This window comes from Lepidochelys kempii, chromosome 3 (assembly GCF_965140265.1).
Source record: "Lepidochelys kempii isolate rLepKem1 chromosome 3, rLepKem1.hap2, whole genome shotgun sequence".
NCBI classification, from domain to species: domain Eukaryota; kingdom Metazoa; phylum Chordata; order Testudines; family Cheloniidae; genus Lepidochelys; species Lepidochelys kempii.
In genome coordinates this window covers 157,177,003-157,193,762 of record NC_133258.1, presented here as the reverse complement: position 1 = coordinate 157,193,762, position 16,760 = coordinate 157,177,003, and the positions used below count along the sequence as shown (strand labels likewise).

General features: G+C 48.0%; 1 protein-coding gene across 3 annotated transcripts in view; it reads right to left on the bottom strand.

The window, feature by feature from the left end:
• Positions 1–14,286, bottom strand: part of ITPKB (inositol-trisphosphate 3-kinase B) — a 112,333-nt gene extending 98,047 nt beyond the window's left edge. Inside the window, exons 1-2 of one of the 3 annotated variants that reach the window (XM_073338692.1) lie at positions 13,935–14,286; positions 9,544–11,562 (exon numbers count right to left, since the gene is read on the bottom strand). In XM_073338692.1, coding sequence (XP_073194793.1) covers positions 9,544–11,388 — 1,845 coding nt within the window. In that variant the 5' untranslated portion in view covers positions 11,389–11,562; positions 13,935–14,286. Of the gene's footprint in view, positions 1–9,543; positions 11,563–13,451; positions 13,774–13,934 lie in introns of those variants that run through there. The other 2 variants (XM_073338694.1, XM_073338693.1) reach the window with 2 other exon arrangements.
• Positions 14,287–16,760: the final 2,474 nt, after the last annotated feature.

The following is a 16,760-nucleotide window of genomic DNA, read 5'->3' as shown; positions in this document are numbered from 1 at the left end:
TGCAATGGGGGAATTCTCCTCTGGCCACCTAATGGCCAAGCCATGTACAAGGACTGTAGAAGGAGGGAGACTCCTCCCACAGTGCCTTGATCTCGTCTCTTTTTTGGTGTGGGCATCGACCCCTTTGCCACGGTATCCAAGTGCCCCTTTAACAGTTCCGGGGGGGGGGGGGAGTGTGTTACTTGGTTCTGTTATGTCTTCCTGCATATGCATTGTCTAAGCAAGGACAAAGGGTAGGGCAAACAGTTCAGGTTTTCTGAATCTGAATTCTCAGGAAAACGGCCAAGTGAGGGGGCTGACGGGGCAAGCTCATGCTTACTAAGGCAGGTGAAGATGCTGGGCCAAATCCTGTGTTGACTTCCGCTCTGCGCAACTCCATTAATAAAACCTGCCCCATTACTGATACCATGCAAAGGTGAGAGAGTCAGAGCTGCCACATGGTCTTTGCAGTCCTGACAACAAGCTACTCCTGTTATTGTTGGGTCTGATAGGCCAGTCTTTTCTGCAGGCCAAGCACACCCACTCAGGCTGATGGGAGTTTTCCTTCAGTAAGGACTGCCGGATAAGACCCACTGTGTTTGGTAACATCTAAGGGCCTGGTTTCAAGAGGTGCAGAGCACCCACTACTCCAGCAGAAGTCGAGGGGTGAAATCCTGAGCAAAACTTCTATTGGCTTCAGTGGGGCCAGGACTTCACACAATGGCAATCGTAGGTGCTCAACACTTTGAAAATCAGACCTCAAGGGCAGGGAACAGCTAAAAGTATACTTCAAATCCAACTCCAGAGACTATGTTTGTCTTTTCTGGGAGATAAGGGATGCTTTCCCATAGCTTAAAGTCCCCAATCGTACTGATTGTTAATGCCGTTCCCATTCTGTAGTGCTCCTCAGACTCAGACTACTGTACTATTTACAAGAAAGAAGTTTCAAGCAGCAAGTACAGACATAGAATCTCAGGGTTGGAAGGGACCTCAGGAGATCATCTAGTCCAACCCACTGCTCAAAGCAGGACCAATCCCCAATTTTTGCCCCAGATCCCTAAATGGCCCCCTCAAGGACTGAACTCACAACCCTAGCTTTAGCAAGCTAATGCTCAAACCACTGAGCTATCCCTCCCCCTAGTTCTCCCAAAATCATCTCTGTGTTTTGATCAGCAACAAATCTTAGATCTGAAAGAAAGGACTGAATGTTTCTTTAGTAGACTGTCTCATTTTCCCTGTGTAATAATAAAAAATGTTTTTACTATAAAATCTTCTTTTCTTTCATAACAGAAATGTATGATAGCATCGAAAATAACCTTTGTAGCCGGAGGAAGAATGATAACATGAGTCTGAACAACATTCAGATGTTTCAGATTTTAATTGTGCACATCTACAAAAAACTACATGAGGACAGAAAGCACTGGTGCTCACCAGTAATCGTACCTTGCACTTTTCTAGAACCTTTTGTCTGAGGATCTCAAAGAGCTTTGCAAACATCCATTAAAGTCACACTGCAGCCCTGTGTGCTAGGTAAATAGTGTCACACACATATTGTAGAAGGGAAAAGGTACACGGAAGTAGGGATCTACATATTCAAAACTAATTTGGGGTGCCTCCATTTATGGTGCCCAACTTGACACTGGGAGCCTAATTTTCAGAGTTTCTGAATACCCGCAGGACAGTTGAAGCCAACAGGAATTGCTGGGTGCTCAGCACTATTGAAAATCAGGCTACTTATTTAGTTGCCTAAATAGAGATTTAAGAACCTAACTGTAGGCATCCACATTTGAAGCTCATGGACATAATACTTAAATAGCTTCTTGAATTACTCGTAACCACTGTGCAGGCTGTGGAGAGAAAAGTCTATTTGTGCTTTTACATAATTTGGCTGGCATAGGGTACAATTTTCAAAAGCACCTAGTGCTATTTTCAAAAATGACTTTGGCACTTATGAGCCTAAATGTCACTAAAAATCAATAGAGCTTAGTTTCCTAAGTGTTTAGATCACTTTTGAAAATGGGAATTAGGTTCCTAAGTCACTCAGGCACTTCTGAAAATGTCACCCATATTTTATTTTTGCAGTGTTTATTAAATATTAACATATTTCTTAGGAAGCTTTAGCTGGGTTCCATTTAATAAAAACAGATGAGAATAACTTCAGTTATTCAGTAATAACCAGTTCACTTACTGGTATGGATAAAAAGTGAGCTCTAATTATCGTACACGACTAATCTTAGCTGAAGTGAGCTTTAATACCAGAAATAGGTGCCAACATACTCAAGAAGTGCCACGCAATGATTGAAAGTGAGTGCTGAGCTCATGTTATCTTTTCATGTAAATCTGTCCTAACTTGTCATAGAAATAACATGGAAAACATGACACAGGTCCTGGCTGCAGTTTGGTTGTTTTTAATCACTTTATGGTTCTGTAAAGATGTAGACAAAACTGTGAAAAGTCTCCACAAATTTAGTGAGCTTAAATGTTGGGGTATCCAAGCTGAGTCATTTCACAGATGCTAGGTACCTACAACTCCAACAGGCATCAGTGGGATATGTGGGTGGCTGGCCTGCAGTGTGTCAAGCTGGGCACCCAAAATGAGTGGACTGTTTTGAAAAGCTGGTTCCTAATCATCCTTCGGGCACCAGGGGTCACAAAACTGTGCAACACAGAATTCGAATCCCAAATAAAGAGATCTCGGAAACCTCCCCAGCTTTCTTTTATGAATGTTTTCGGCCTGGAATTGCTCAAAACCACCAGAGTGAATGAATGTGCTGGTAAACACATGCCTATAATAAAAGGGTGTAATATGTGCCATATAATCCCTATGCTATAGGACATGGAGGGGGGTGAATGCAGTAAAAATCCTCCTCCATTGGCTCAAAAACTGCTGAAGAGAAGGGAGCCAAAATGGTATCATCCACCTTCTTATAGAAGCGCTTCCACCGCACCACAATGCATTTGGGGGTATGCAGGATGAGAGAACAAGGTCAGATGGGAACCGTGTGGCAGGGGGCTCTGCATAGCATCATCCCCAGCAAGCCCTGTGAGGAAATACTTGCTATTACACAGCTACTTCCTCATTAAAATGACATATCGGATGGGAATGAAAACATGGAATTTGATTGATTTATTTTATGGGAGCAAATCAGGAGTGCTTCTGTCAGACAATGCTTTGGAACACCCTAGAGAGAAGGCAAGGGGTCTGCCTGGTGCCTGGCTGGAGCTTGGCACAGCTACATTGTCTCATGTCAGAAATATTTTACAGTCACTGCCAGTCAGGCACACAAATAAATATATTCCCCTTGCTGCAGTAATCACATATGCACTTTCCAAAAGCTTTCACTATTTAGCTCACGTTAATGGAAACTCCATACTTCTAGGCCAGTGGCGATTACACGATGCTTGTTGAGAGAGCCAGAGTTCTTGAACTTGCTGCAAGTTTTGTGATTGCAACACTTCAGGGTTCAGAGTCCCTCAGTTTCTGCATTAGTGCCGGGGAAGGCTAGGAAGAAGAATGCTTAAGGCAGTGGGGGGCAAACTTTTTGGCCTGAGGGCCGCATCGGGTTTCTGAAATTGTACGGAGGGCCGGTTAAGGGAGGCTGTGCCTCCCCAAACAGCCAGGCGTGGCCCGGCCCCCACCCACTGACAGCCCCCCCAGGACTTCTGCCCCATCCAACCCTACCATTCCCTGACGGCCCCCTGCCCTCTGTCCCCTGACCTCCCCCAGACCCCCCACCCCGTCCAACCACCCCTTCTCCTTGACCGCCCCTGGTCACCCCACCCCTAAGTGCCCCTGCTACCCCATCCAACCCCCCCTCCTTCCTGACTGCCCCCCCCGGATCCCCTGCCCCATCCACCCCCCCACTCCCTGTCCCCTGACTGCCCCCTTCTGCCCCATCCAACCCCTCCTCTCCTTCCTGACTGCCCCCCAGGACCCCTGCTCCCATTCAATCACCTATTCCCCACCCTCTGACCGCCCCGACCCCTATCCACACCCCCGCTCCCGACCACCCCCCCGAACTCCCCTGCCCTCTTATCCAACCTCCCCCCCCACCCCCTTACCACACTGCCTGGAGCACTGGTGGCTGGTGGTGTGGCTGCACCAGGACAGGCAGCCGCGCCGCACAGCACAGAGCACCGGGTCAGGCCAGGCTCTGCAGCTGCACTGCCCCAGGAGCTCGCAGCCCCACTGCCCAGAGCATTGCACCAGCGAAGCAGTGAGCTGAGGCTGCAGGGGAGGGGCCGGGAACTAGCCTCCCGGGCCAGGAGCTCAGGAGCCAGACAGGACAGTCCCGATGTGGCCCGCAGGCCGTAGTTTGCCCACCTCTGGCTTAAGGGCATCTTATGCTACTTTTTCCGGGAGGGGTGGGGGGTGGGTTTAAAGCCTTTGTTTTCTTAACGGAAATAGTTACAGGATGTTCTGACAAACTAAGTGTTGCTTCTCTCCGGCTGCTGAGTTATTGAGGAATCAAGGATTTTGCTTGGATAGCAGCGACTCACCATAGTGATCAGATAGTAAGCAATAACACGTTGCACCAGTCTTTTGCTTAAGAGTCAGAGTGGAGAATTAACCAGCTAAGGGGGCCAGGTCACCTGCTGCAAGACATGAGTAATTCCACTGACTGCAGCAGGAGTTACTCAGATCCTGTGGCAGGAGAATAGGGCTCCTGTTGGAAAGAAACACGTGCAGGGCCATATTCTCCACTGAAGGCAATGGGAGTTACATCTACCCTGTGACAGGAGGATCAGGTGCCTAATGAGGGTGAAATCCTCTGCAGGGGTCTGATCATCCACTCTGCTGTATGTGCAGCTGCATTGTCTCCAATGGGGAGTTGAATGGGCACAGCTGCTGGGATAGTAAGCCCCTCTCCCCACCTCCTAAGCAAAGAGCCTATGTGACAAAAGAAAGGAATCCTTCCCAATATGCAAAGCACTGGCATGTCTATGGGGGTGGCTGCTAGACAACCCCCAGACTGGAGTAGCAGCTGGGTTGCAGGTCATGTGGACCCACTGGCCACACTCCCTCTCCTTCCCCAGCCTGCCCACAGTCGCACTGCCGGCCCAGAAACTCTGTGGAGCACACTGGGTTTCAGATTCCCCTGGACAGGCTCTTCCTCCTACATTGCTTAAGAAGTGCAATCACTCTGCTGCCTTTCGAGCCTTGCAAGCTGGTACAAATGGGGGTGGGGTTTCCCCCAAGCAACTATCTGCAGCCCAGTAAAAACCACAGTGCCTGAAACCCGCGCACAGTTTACACTTTATTTAAACCTTGGGAGGAGTTACTATAAAAAAAGGTCTAATTTGCTTATTGTCATTTCACTGAGAATCACTAACACACTCCTTAATAATATTTTCTGTCTCAATCTTCTCTAACACCATTCATCCTGCAGGGCCCCACTGCATTTTACATACAGGCAGTTTACTGAGTAGACTGAAACAGGAGAGGTAGGTCTCTCCTCATCAGTTGGGCGGGGGGGAGGAGGAGGGGAGTGGCAAAGAGATCTGTGGAGGTACCTAACTATAGAGTTATACAGAAAATATCATTCCTAAATGTGTCGTGTCTCTAAAGGAGGTGACTAACCTATCCACATTCTTCATGCAAAACAATTTAATGTTCCCAATCATTCACAGGATTATTGTCTGATTAGCTGGCTTGATAGTGGAGATTGCAAAATACACTTAGACAGCAGCATATCTGCAACATCAACACAGGATGAGTTCTGAAGTCCAGCTGAAGGAAGTTGTCTGCCCCACCATACAAAGAACACAAAGAGGAACAACAATAGACAGCCGGACATCCCAGATAGCTTTTCTAGCCAGATAGACACCAGAAAGGAAGGGCAGAAGTGAGCCTGTTGTTTACTGAATCTGTAAACACCCAGCATGAAGCATACAACCCCCGAACATACCTCCAGTGAGAACCACTTTCCGGTTGCTCATTGCTACCTCCTTTTCAGGTGCTGTAACCTTTCCCACCCACACAAATATCACTAATTGCAGATGCACATACTCAGGCCCAGCTGGTATAATTCAACACAATGCCACTGATGAGCTCAACTGATTTACATCAGCTGAGGATTTGGCCACTAGGGTTTATCTTGTCAGAAAAATGTTAGTATCATCTGTAGTCGGAATTCCTTATGCATGATCCTTCGCTGTATATTTCATTTCCAGACAGTTACTCTTTGTCGAATAGAAATTGGTAAACCCATGAAAACAAATGTGTGTACAACCAGAGACCATTCAAGTGGCCCTTTTCTGTTGTCATTATGGATTCTCAAATGTTTGCAGTGCGAACACAGAGTTGGGGGTTGGGCATGTTTAGTTAATCAAGGATCTGCACAAAACAACACGGGATTACCAGACATTTGCTCATAATCCTCGTGAGAAGTTCACTATAAATGGCAAAGCAGGGGATCAAAGCCACAGTGGAACTTCATGCTATAGTAGGGAATCCCCACGTAGGCTGCAACCCAGCAACTATTATGGGGATTAGCCAAGCAAAAAGAAATGCTGGCTAACCTCCCCCAGATTTTCAGGAGACTCTTTGGGCTAGATTCTGGTCTCACTTAGAGTGGAAAAGGACCTAGGGGTGACAGTGGACGAGAAGCTGGATATGAGTCAGCAGTGTGCCCTTGTTGCCAAGAAGGCCAATGGCATTTTGGGATGTATAAGTAGGGGCATAGCGAGCAGATCGAGGGACGTGATCGTTTCCCTCTATTCGACATTGGTGAGGCCTCATCTGGAGTACTGTGTCCAGTTTTGGGCCCCACACTTCAAGAAGGATGTGGATAAATTGGAGAGAGTCCAGCGAAGGGCAACAAAAATGATTAGGGGACTGGAACACATGAGTTATGAGGAGAGGCTGAGGGAGCTGGGATTGTTTAGCCTGCAGAAGAGAAGAATGAGGGGGGATTTGATAGCTGCTTTCAACTACCTGAAAGGGGGTTCCAAAGAGGATGGCTCTAGACTGTTCTCAATGGTAGCAGATGACAGAACGAGGAGTAATGGTCTCAAGTTGCAGTGGGGGAGGTTTAGATTGGATATTAGGAAAAACTTTTTCACTAAGAGGGTGGTGAAACACTGGAATGCGTTACCTAGGGAGGTGGTAGAATCTCCTTCCTTAGAGGTTTTTAAGGTCAGGCTTGACAAAGCCCTGGCTGGGATGATTTAACTGGGAATTGGTCCTGCTTCGAGCAGGGGGTTGGACTAGATGACCTTCTGGGGTCCCTTCCAACCCTGATATTCTATGATTCTATGATTCTATGGAGTAATCCCACTGAAGTCAATCGAGTTACTCTGGTGTTCCACCAGATTTAGATCAGAATCTGACCCTTTGATAATACAAATTAATCTTACCTATGCTAGCAAACTCACTGCTAGACCACTGGGCCTGACCAAAGTCCGCTGAAGTCAATAGGGGTCTTTCCATTGACTTCAAAGAGCTTTGAATCAGGCCCATTGTCAGCAGTGAGTCCTGCTGAAACAGCTTAGAAAACCACTTGTCCACAAGTAAGGATGAAACAAAGCTTTTTTTGCCACTTTTGCACAGAAATTAGTTTTGAGACTCAAGGAAGCTGGTTTTGTCCCGTTCACACTAGCACTCAACTATCTGCAGCACAGGTTCAGCAGGACTTATTGCTGATCACAGTTGTCAGTGATGGACAATGATTACTAAAACTAATATGCACAGAACAAAAATTTGTCAGCTAGAGGAATATCACAAAACAAGGAGCCCAGAGAGTGATTAAAGGATCTAAATATGTCGAACTATTTGAAAACATTAAGAGTTACAGCATTTGCCAACAGTGTTTCTGCCCAGCTGCTTCTCTGCCCTCCACAGAATTGGGCCTGGATCCTTGCTATGAGAAGAAAAAAGCAGCCAAAAAAGGTGTTTTTCATTTATGTTTCAGCCTGATAGTTGTTCACAAACCACATAGTATCCTTTTTTGAGGGCTTGATCCTTCTATTCAGTTTATGTTCTACTGTACTCATACCACTGCCGTCAACAGGAGTTTCACTACCATATGCCTAAGGCTGTTTAAACATAATGGACCGAATCATGAGGAATGCTCCAGATCTCGCATTAGAGTTAGAGAGCCCTCACATCTCCCATTAGAGTTAATGAGAGTTGTGGGCGCTTTCAGGATTTGACAGTTTAAAGGCTTTGGTCCTAAATGTTAAAGCAATTAGTGGATCAGTCCCAGCTACATTAAAGACCGAATTTCGATCTCTGAAACACTGTGACGTTGCTCCTTTGGGACAATTCACCTCACAAAGCTCAGGACGAAGCATGTGAGAGCTAAGGAAAAAGCATGCTTTGTCCAGAGGATCCAACAATCTTTTAGAGAAGATCAGGTGAATCCAGAGTCTGACCATCTTTAGGAAATGCTGCAAAACCTTCCTCTTTGAAAAGGCCTTTCCACCCTCGCAAGAATGACACTCACAACACTCGCACCTCCCCCTTACCCAAAAAACCCCAAGCAACCCCAAACCAACCAAATAAACCCCAAAATAAACCAACCTCAAATAAACATATAAAATAAATTAATAACAAATGTTAAATGCTACTCTGAGCAAAGTTTTTACTCCAAAAATGGAGACATGCCAGAGAGTCCATGAAATGTATTAGAGATTTCATTATTGCTATTCACTTTATGTGAAAGGTTTGCAAATGCCACATTGGTGGGCAGCAGGATGGATAGATAGATAAATAGATAGATAGATAGAAATTCTGAAGAGGAAATGTGCAAGTGAATCAGGGCAAACTCCTCAAAAGTTACACTAGTGTAAAACTGGTGCCGGTGAGAAGAACCACATCATAGTCTGAAATTAAAAGAATAATAAATAGTTCTACGTAAATTCTCTGCAACCAGGCTTGCAGTCCTTGGTTAGGAGTTTTGCCTAAGTACTACAGGATTGGGCATTCCATTGGGTTGTGCAAGATCTCTCCTAAAAGCAGTTGATGACCATCAACATATTGTTACCAGTGATGGGTTTTGTGTGTGTGTGTGTGAGATAGAGAGAGAGAAAGTTTCTCTTAAATGACTGCAAGCATCTTCTAAACACCTACCAATCAATATAATCTCAGCCAGGACAGAAAGAGTTTGACTCTGGCTTTGTCTTTCATCAGAGTTTAATAAGCACACAGGCTTTGTGGTTAATAATGATGGCTAATGAGGCAGCACCCCAGCTGAGATAAAGAAGGGCTACTGGCAGGTCTTTTACTATAATTGCCAGGGTGATGATGCATTAGAAGAGTGGTTCCCAAAGGATCTGGGGCAACAGTATCCATTTACCAGACCTCAGCTACCCCAGTCAGTGGGCCCTGCCCGTCATTTACCTGTCCGCAGCCTAACGCAGTCTGGCATGGTGAGCAGCCAAGTTCCAGGATGGGGGAGCGAGGACACAGGAGAAGCTAGTGGGTGGGCTACGGTTAGGGAGGCTGGCCCTGGTCCCAGGCCCAGCATTGAGAGAAGGAGCCATGGTGGAGTCTGGGGTACCAGTACTAGAGCCAACACTGGGGACCACAACCCCAGGGAAGCTGCTTTGGGCTGGACTTACCACTCTGGGTTTGTGCTGGTCCAGGGTCTGCAGGAAGGGCGGGGCCTGATCCAAGGTGCGTTCGGGGTCGCTGGAGATGTCCTCCTCGGACTCTTCCCAGGATGAGGAGAAACCAGTGGAAGAAGCCGAAGAGGAAGACAGCTTCCTGATGGGCATGTTCACTTGGGGGCTCTCCCCGGCCTCCTCCTCCTGACCCCCTAGGTCAGTAATGATGACAGCAGGGATGCTGCTTCCGCAGCAGCCCTCCCCCAGGGGTTTCCCCTTTTGTTCTGTGGATGCCACTGTCACCAGCAGCTGATGGTCTCCAGGGTGGTCCTGCTGCAGCCGGGCACAGGCTTGATCCACTGCTCCCAAGGAGCTCCCAGGCACTGGGCGCAGCTCCTCCGCAGAGCCAGCCCAGGCCAGCAGACTCCTGAGCTCCCCCCAGCAGCCAGTCCTGGGGGGGCAATGCTGTTCTTCACCCCTCCCTTGCTCCGGGGCAGTTGAAGTGTCCAAGCCCCTTGATCCACAGTTCTCGCTCCCCTCCTCTGTTGATGCAGAACCCTGAGTTTCTAGGGACACTCTGTCCTGCTCCATGATCCCTGAGCCCTGCGCGCTGTGGGTCCCCTCTCCTCGCTCCATCACCCCTGAGCCCTGCGTGCTGTGGGTCCCAACTCCTTGCTCCATCACCCCTGAGCCCTGCGTGCTGTGGGTCCCAACTCCTTGCTCCATCACCCCTGAGCCCTGCGTGCTGTGGGTCCCAACTCCTTGCTCCATCACCCCTGAGCCCTGCGTGCTGTGGGTCCCGGCTCCTGGCTTCATCATCCCAGAGCCCTGCATGCTGTGGGTCCCGGCTCCTGGCTCCAACACCCCTGAGCTCTGCGCTCCACTGGACTCACTCCTCCTCTCCAATTCTTCCGAGCCCTGCGCTGTGTGAACCCTCTTCCTGCTCTCCATCACTTCTGAGTTCTGTGCCCTAGAGGACCCGCTCCACTTCCCCCACTCCTCTGGTCCCTCCTGTTGGCAGGATCCTCTCCACTTCCCCCTCTCCTCCGGTCCCTCCTGTTCGCAGGACCCGCTCCTCTTTTCCGTCTCCTCCGCTCCCAGCGCCCTGGGCACCCCACCGCCCCTCTCCATCTCCTCTGTGCAACGTGCTCCAAGAGTGCTGCTCCCCCTCTCCGTCTCCCTGGCAATCTGCGCCCCACAGAGCCCACCCCCCCTCTCCGTCTCTCCGGAAACCTGCGCTCTGGTGGGCTCATGCCCCCTCTCCATCTCTCCGGGATCCTGCGCTACGCGGCCCCAAATCCTCCTCTCCACCTCCGGCCAGGGAAAGGGGCTTCTCGGGTCCTTGTCCTCCTCCTTCCTGGGCGCTTCCTGTGGGGCTCCGCCGGGGGGCCGGCTGCGGCGGGGCGGGATGGGGGACGGCGATCTCCTGCCCAGCCGCGGGCTCTTGAGGTGCAGGGTGGCGGAGCTGTGCGCCTGGATGTGCGCCTCGAAGAGCCCCACTCTCTGGTTCACCTGCACGTTCTGCAGCTCCCGCTGGCGGGGCCGCGCCAGCTCTTCCCTTCCCAGCCAGCTCGGGCTGCTGGGCAGCCTGCCGCCCCCGGGAGTCCCGGCGCTCCCCGGCTCCTCTGGCGGCGGCTGCTCCCCCTGGGGAAAGAGGAAGGCCGAGCTCCTCCGGGGGCAGCTGGGGCTCCCAGCGCCCGGGCTGAGCGTGGCCAGCGGGCAGCAGCTGCCGTGCCGCTCCGGGACCTGCAGCACCTGCCCCAAGGGGGGAGGCGTCTTGCTCCGGCTACCGCCGCTCTTCACCTCGTTGCTGCTATTCATCATCACCAGGCTATTGAGCGCATAGCAGTACACAGCCATAGTACTGAGCCCGGGCGCTCGCGGGGGAAGCCGCCTCCTCCTTCTCCTCCTGGGTCAGCCTCTGCCGGGCAGCCGGGGTCCTCCCTGGGCCGGGGGCAGCACCATCGCCTGGGAAGCCGCAGGGGGGCAGAGGAGCTGGCCTGGCCCTTGCCCAAAGCTCCATAAACAAATCAGCTGGAGAGGAGAGAGAGAGCCATGAGCCTGGAGCCAGGAGCAACAGCGCTATGGGCATGGGACAAGGCACAGACTCGGCCCATGAGCAAAGGGTAAGTGACTGTGGTGTGGTTTGCTGTGGCCCTCCGCGTGCTAGGAGTCGATTATGTACATATATATCTACTGCCTCTGTGTGTGTGTATGCCTCAGGGCCTGAATCCACTTACTGTGTATGTGTGTCTCACTCTATCTGAGTGTATCCCCACCTGTGTCTATTTGCTCAGTCCCTGTGCATATCTGTAGCTTTGTGTATGTTAGGTGTGTCTCTCTGCAAGGCATGGAGTATGCCAAATATACCTATGTATACTACTTCAGGTGTGTATTTGTATGTCTCTTCATCTGGTTACATCTGTTCCTGTCTACTTCATTGTTTGGAGGGGTTTCTGGCTGACTCTGTACAACTTCTGCCTGTGTATTTCTACTGCCTTGTGCATGTGTTACCTGCATTTGTGTGCACGCTACATCTATTCACATTAGCTGATCAAAATTCTTCTGTCAAAACTGATTTTCAATGGAAAACTGGAACTTCAACTAAACAAAATCTTTCACAGAAATGTCTGCTTTCTGTGGAAAAATTCAACTTTTTGTTAAAAACACACACTTCTTGTAGTTCACCTGCCTCATGGCTCCTATCTCCTCTTGGCTCCCTCTCCATCCACACTACATCTCTCAGGATGGACTGGCTCAGCAAGTGGGCAAACTATTGTGTCTCAGGAGAGGCGCAGCCTGGCCAAGGAGCCCAGCCTATAGAAGAGAATGGGGGCATGAAGCACTCAAACTACAACTCCCATACAGCACCACAAGAGAATTTCTAAATAACAATTTTCAAGTTTTGACTAAAAGATTTTGGCTTAAATATGCGTAAGTACTGGTGTGCCTTTGTCTATGCTGTGGGTATGTGTGTATATGTCTGTCCCCATATGACATGAAGATCAAATTAGGTTCTCCTTAGAGAATGTGTTTCTTTTCAGTGTAAGTGTGGATAGGTCTATATGCCTTTGTGTGGTTTTGTTTACTATGCATCCATATGTCTGCTGTTGGCTCTCTGTGTTTGTGTGCATCTGCATGGCTTTGTGCAGTTTCATGTATGTTAGATCTAGATGTGTTTACCCTGTGTCTGTCCCCACTGTGTGGTATAAGATTGTGTATGCATCTCTTGAATTAGTCTTACATATACTCTTGGGCACGCATGTCCAGTTTGTGTTCCCTGTATAGACATCTGGATGGGTGTGTGCTGCAGCTCTGTGTGCTTTTGTGTGTATGTGATTCTTCCTGCGTGGGTGACCCTCTGTCCATGTGTCTTCATCTGTTTATATTAGCTCGGTGCCTCTCTTTGTACATGTATGTTTGTATGTATAGCTAGAATTACGCCTTCTTTTCCCTTTGGAGCATTTGAATTCTATGTATGAAAGATATGCATGAGTGTGTTGTGTGTAAGCGTCAATGTTTATTTATATGCACGTGTGCATACACAAGCTGTAGATGTAAATGTACTGTGTGCAACTGTATGTCCGTGTATATTTCTGTGTGTCCTTGTGACTCTATCTGCTAAATGCCTTTGTCTTGCGTATTAATATTAATTAAAAGGCATCTATTCGCTCCGGGGTATAATTTGCAGCGGTGTGCGTGTACAGCGGGGTATACAGGTGCCTATGCATCTCTAGAATTACAGCCTGCTGCTCGCACTGGCTCACGTTGTGACAATGTGCAAACGGGTGAGTGTCCAGGTGTGTGCAGATGTCGTGTGTGTGTACATGCCCATCTCTCTCGGAGCGTTCAGGAGAAATACATTTGAACGCCCCTATCCTGCTATGTAGTGGGAGAGCAAACCGAGAGCCCTTCATACTCACGTCCTGGCCGGAGATGCACTGTAAGGCGGACGGCTGAGTGGTTTTGCTGACAGCTTGCTTTCTCCTCCCTGGAGAGAACTCCAGAGCGCACACGAGCCTATTTGTATTTTTCTTGTAACCAGTTCACAGGTTTCACAGAAAATGATCTAACTGCCTTTTGCCACCACCATCTTTTCAAACAGGCATTTGCTGCTACCGCTCCGCTTGCCCGAAAAGGCAGGTATTTTGCTCCTGCCTGCAGCATAATGCACGAGCTAATGCCAGGGGGTGAAAATACTACAGTTACTCACTAAAGAGTGAAGAAGGCGGCTTGAAATGGCATTTGCATAGAGGCACGTTTGAGAAACATTGTGAAACGTGTGCGACTTTTTTTTTTTCCATGATCCAACCCCCCTGCCCTGCTGTTCTTCCCAGATAAAGAAAAATCCGCTTAATCGAGAGAAAGCCAAGGGGAAAAAATCGAATTAAACAGTCCACCCTTACCTGGTAGATCAGGGACTCATGCAGACTTCACAGTCCTGTTAGTTCACATCCCCTTGAAACACCCGCAGGAACTGAGACCCACACAAAATGCTCCAGAAATCATTTCCTCATCCAGATCAGGATTTTAAAATGTAGCCGTCTATATTCTATAGGAGAGGGGTTTTAAAAAATGGGCTAGTTTCTTTTTTGTTGACTCGTGGGGGCTTGCCTTCACCGGTCTGTTGTTTTGCTAATTGATGATCCTTTCCCCGCCAACCGCGCGATCAGCCTTGTCCCTTTCAGCTTTGCAGTTTCTTGAATGTTTGTTCAATGTGCGATTAAAAGCGAGCGAGCGGGCGAGCGAGGAGGGGCGGGGAGTAGGAAGGCAGGAAGGAAGTTGTGAGCCTGTCTGGGGTTGAACTCAGCGGAACAAGTTTCATTTTTTTCTTCTTCTTTTTTTTTTTTTTCCTTTCCTTTCTATTGCTTGGCAGGACCGCGGGAGGGAAACACTAAAAAAAAAAAAAAAAAGTTTCCATTGTTAACTAGCAAAAAAAAAAAAAAGGTTTCTACTTCTGTGGGTTAAAGATACACGATCCATTTTCCAACCTCAGCTTGATCTTGCTATGTATATCACTTGCTGCACTATTTTAAACCCTCAACTTCAGTTCCTTTTTCACAAAGAAGATCCCTGGGTCATTGCCTAACCCACACATGGGCTGCTGTTTGCATCTAATACACACCCTGCTGAGCTTCCAAAGCTCAGGAGGCAGTCCTAAGATAGATACCAGAAATAGTAATATTGTAAGAAGCTTCAGAACAAGGTGGGTTCAAATTAATTCTCTAACCTAAGTAGCATATTTTATAACCGTAGCTTTCAGGATTCTAATGCCAGTACTTGGAGGGTTAGATGCACCTCTGTGCAGAGGGCCTGCTCATGGCCAGTGTGTTTAAGGCCATTTCAGTTCTACCTACATCCTGTTTTGGAGCCTTAAGTGGTGCCTAGGGTTGTGTTGTAGTGTCCTTCGGCACAGGGGTACATTTCTCCCAAAGTGAGGATGTGACTTGGACTGGATGCTCCCCTGCCCCTTGTTGGTTATTTGCATCCGTACAAAGAGGGTGCAAACCACTACCTTTCCAATGGGGTACCTACTTTGCCCTGATGGAAATGACTAAAGACGCAGGGCAATGGAGAATCAGAATCCGTAGGGTAGATCCTCTGCTGATGTAAACTATCATAGCTCTGCAGTAACTTCACTTAGCTTAGGATCTGCCCCCTGTATTTCTGTAGGATTGCATCCTAAAGGAGGGTCTAAAAGGAATCATGGAATATCAGGGTTGGAGGGGACCTCAGGAGGTCATAGAATATAGAATCACAGGGTTGGAAGGGACCTCAGGAGGTCATCTAGTCCAACCCCCTGCTCAAAGTAGGGCAAATCCCCAATTTTTGCCCCCATCCCTAAATGGCCCTCTCAAGGATTGAACTCACAACCCTGGGTTTAGCAGGCCAATGCTCAAACCACTCAGCTATCCCTCCCCCAAAAGCTGTGGTTCCTGATGGGAGATATGTGATACAGCTATCCCACACAGCTCCTGCAGGGCTTAAGCACAACTCCCATTTCGCAGCAAGAACGGGCTCTTGGCTGTGAAAAGGGGTGATATTTAAAATCAAGATAGCCATCTCAAATTAGCTATCTCAATATAAAATCCGTAAGGGAGGCAAGGCACTGCAGTTTTTACCCTTGTGTAGCTAAGATAACGCCGGCTGGTGGTTATAGGGTTGACCTCAACTAGCTACACTGAGGTAAAAACAACCCATGTCTTGTCTCTGCTAGGATTTTATACTGAGATAGCTCTCTCTATGTAAAACCATACCTCATTTTTGCAGTAAAGACATAGCCTCTGGAGTGAACAGGGGCAGAAAGTTCTTTGAACCTGCAGAAGGAGGTGTGGATTGCCAATCTCATAGACACACAGATAGACAGAGTGAGCACATTTTTGTTTTTCTATTTCAAGAAATCTTATTTAGCGCTCTGTGCAGGAAAAGAGAGTATTAGAATCTTTCCACAAAAAGCAACTTTTTCTGCAGTGTCTGAGCTCAGAGGGGCCTAGTCTTCCAAGGACTTAAGCATATGGGTAACACTACTCACATAAGCAGATACATTGAGTTCAATGTGAGTAAAGTTACTCCTGTGTAAGAGTTTGCAGGTCTGACCATTCGTGTCTCCCAGTCTATGCAATGTGTGTGTGTGTGGAAAATTTGATCTTAATCATACATTCAGAAATGCATGAAGATTTGTAGGTGTTCCCCTTAAAAAAATCGGAAGTATTCTACAATGGCATGTTCACATGTGTGTTGCTATGTAGCCATACAGCTGTGTGTGCATATTTTAGACTACTACTTAGGGCTTATTTAGACTAAGGATTTTGCACAAATGTAACCACATTAGTGTACCTACACTAGTAGAAAGCTCTAATGTAGACCCACTGCCCTGGTGCAAAATGTGGCTTGCCTCTGTGTGATCTACCCCAGGATAAGTTACCAGGGCAAGTCACATGAGTTCAAGCCCTATTTTGCACCCATGCAGCACATCTACACTGTGAGTTTGCATTAGTGCAGCTACATTTATACAAAAATCCCCAATGTAGACAGCCTAAGAGTACTGTAATATTATTTTAAAGAGTCAGAAAATCTGACCTCCAGATCTAAATTTCTTCTGAATATATACATCATATACATCACTCTTTTAATCATACAGGGAGTGGTTAATAAAAATTTAAAGAAACAACAAATCCCTCTTAGCAACAAATCCCTTTTCGTGATGTTTAGATAAGGCAAGGAAATTATAG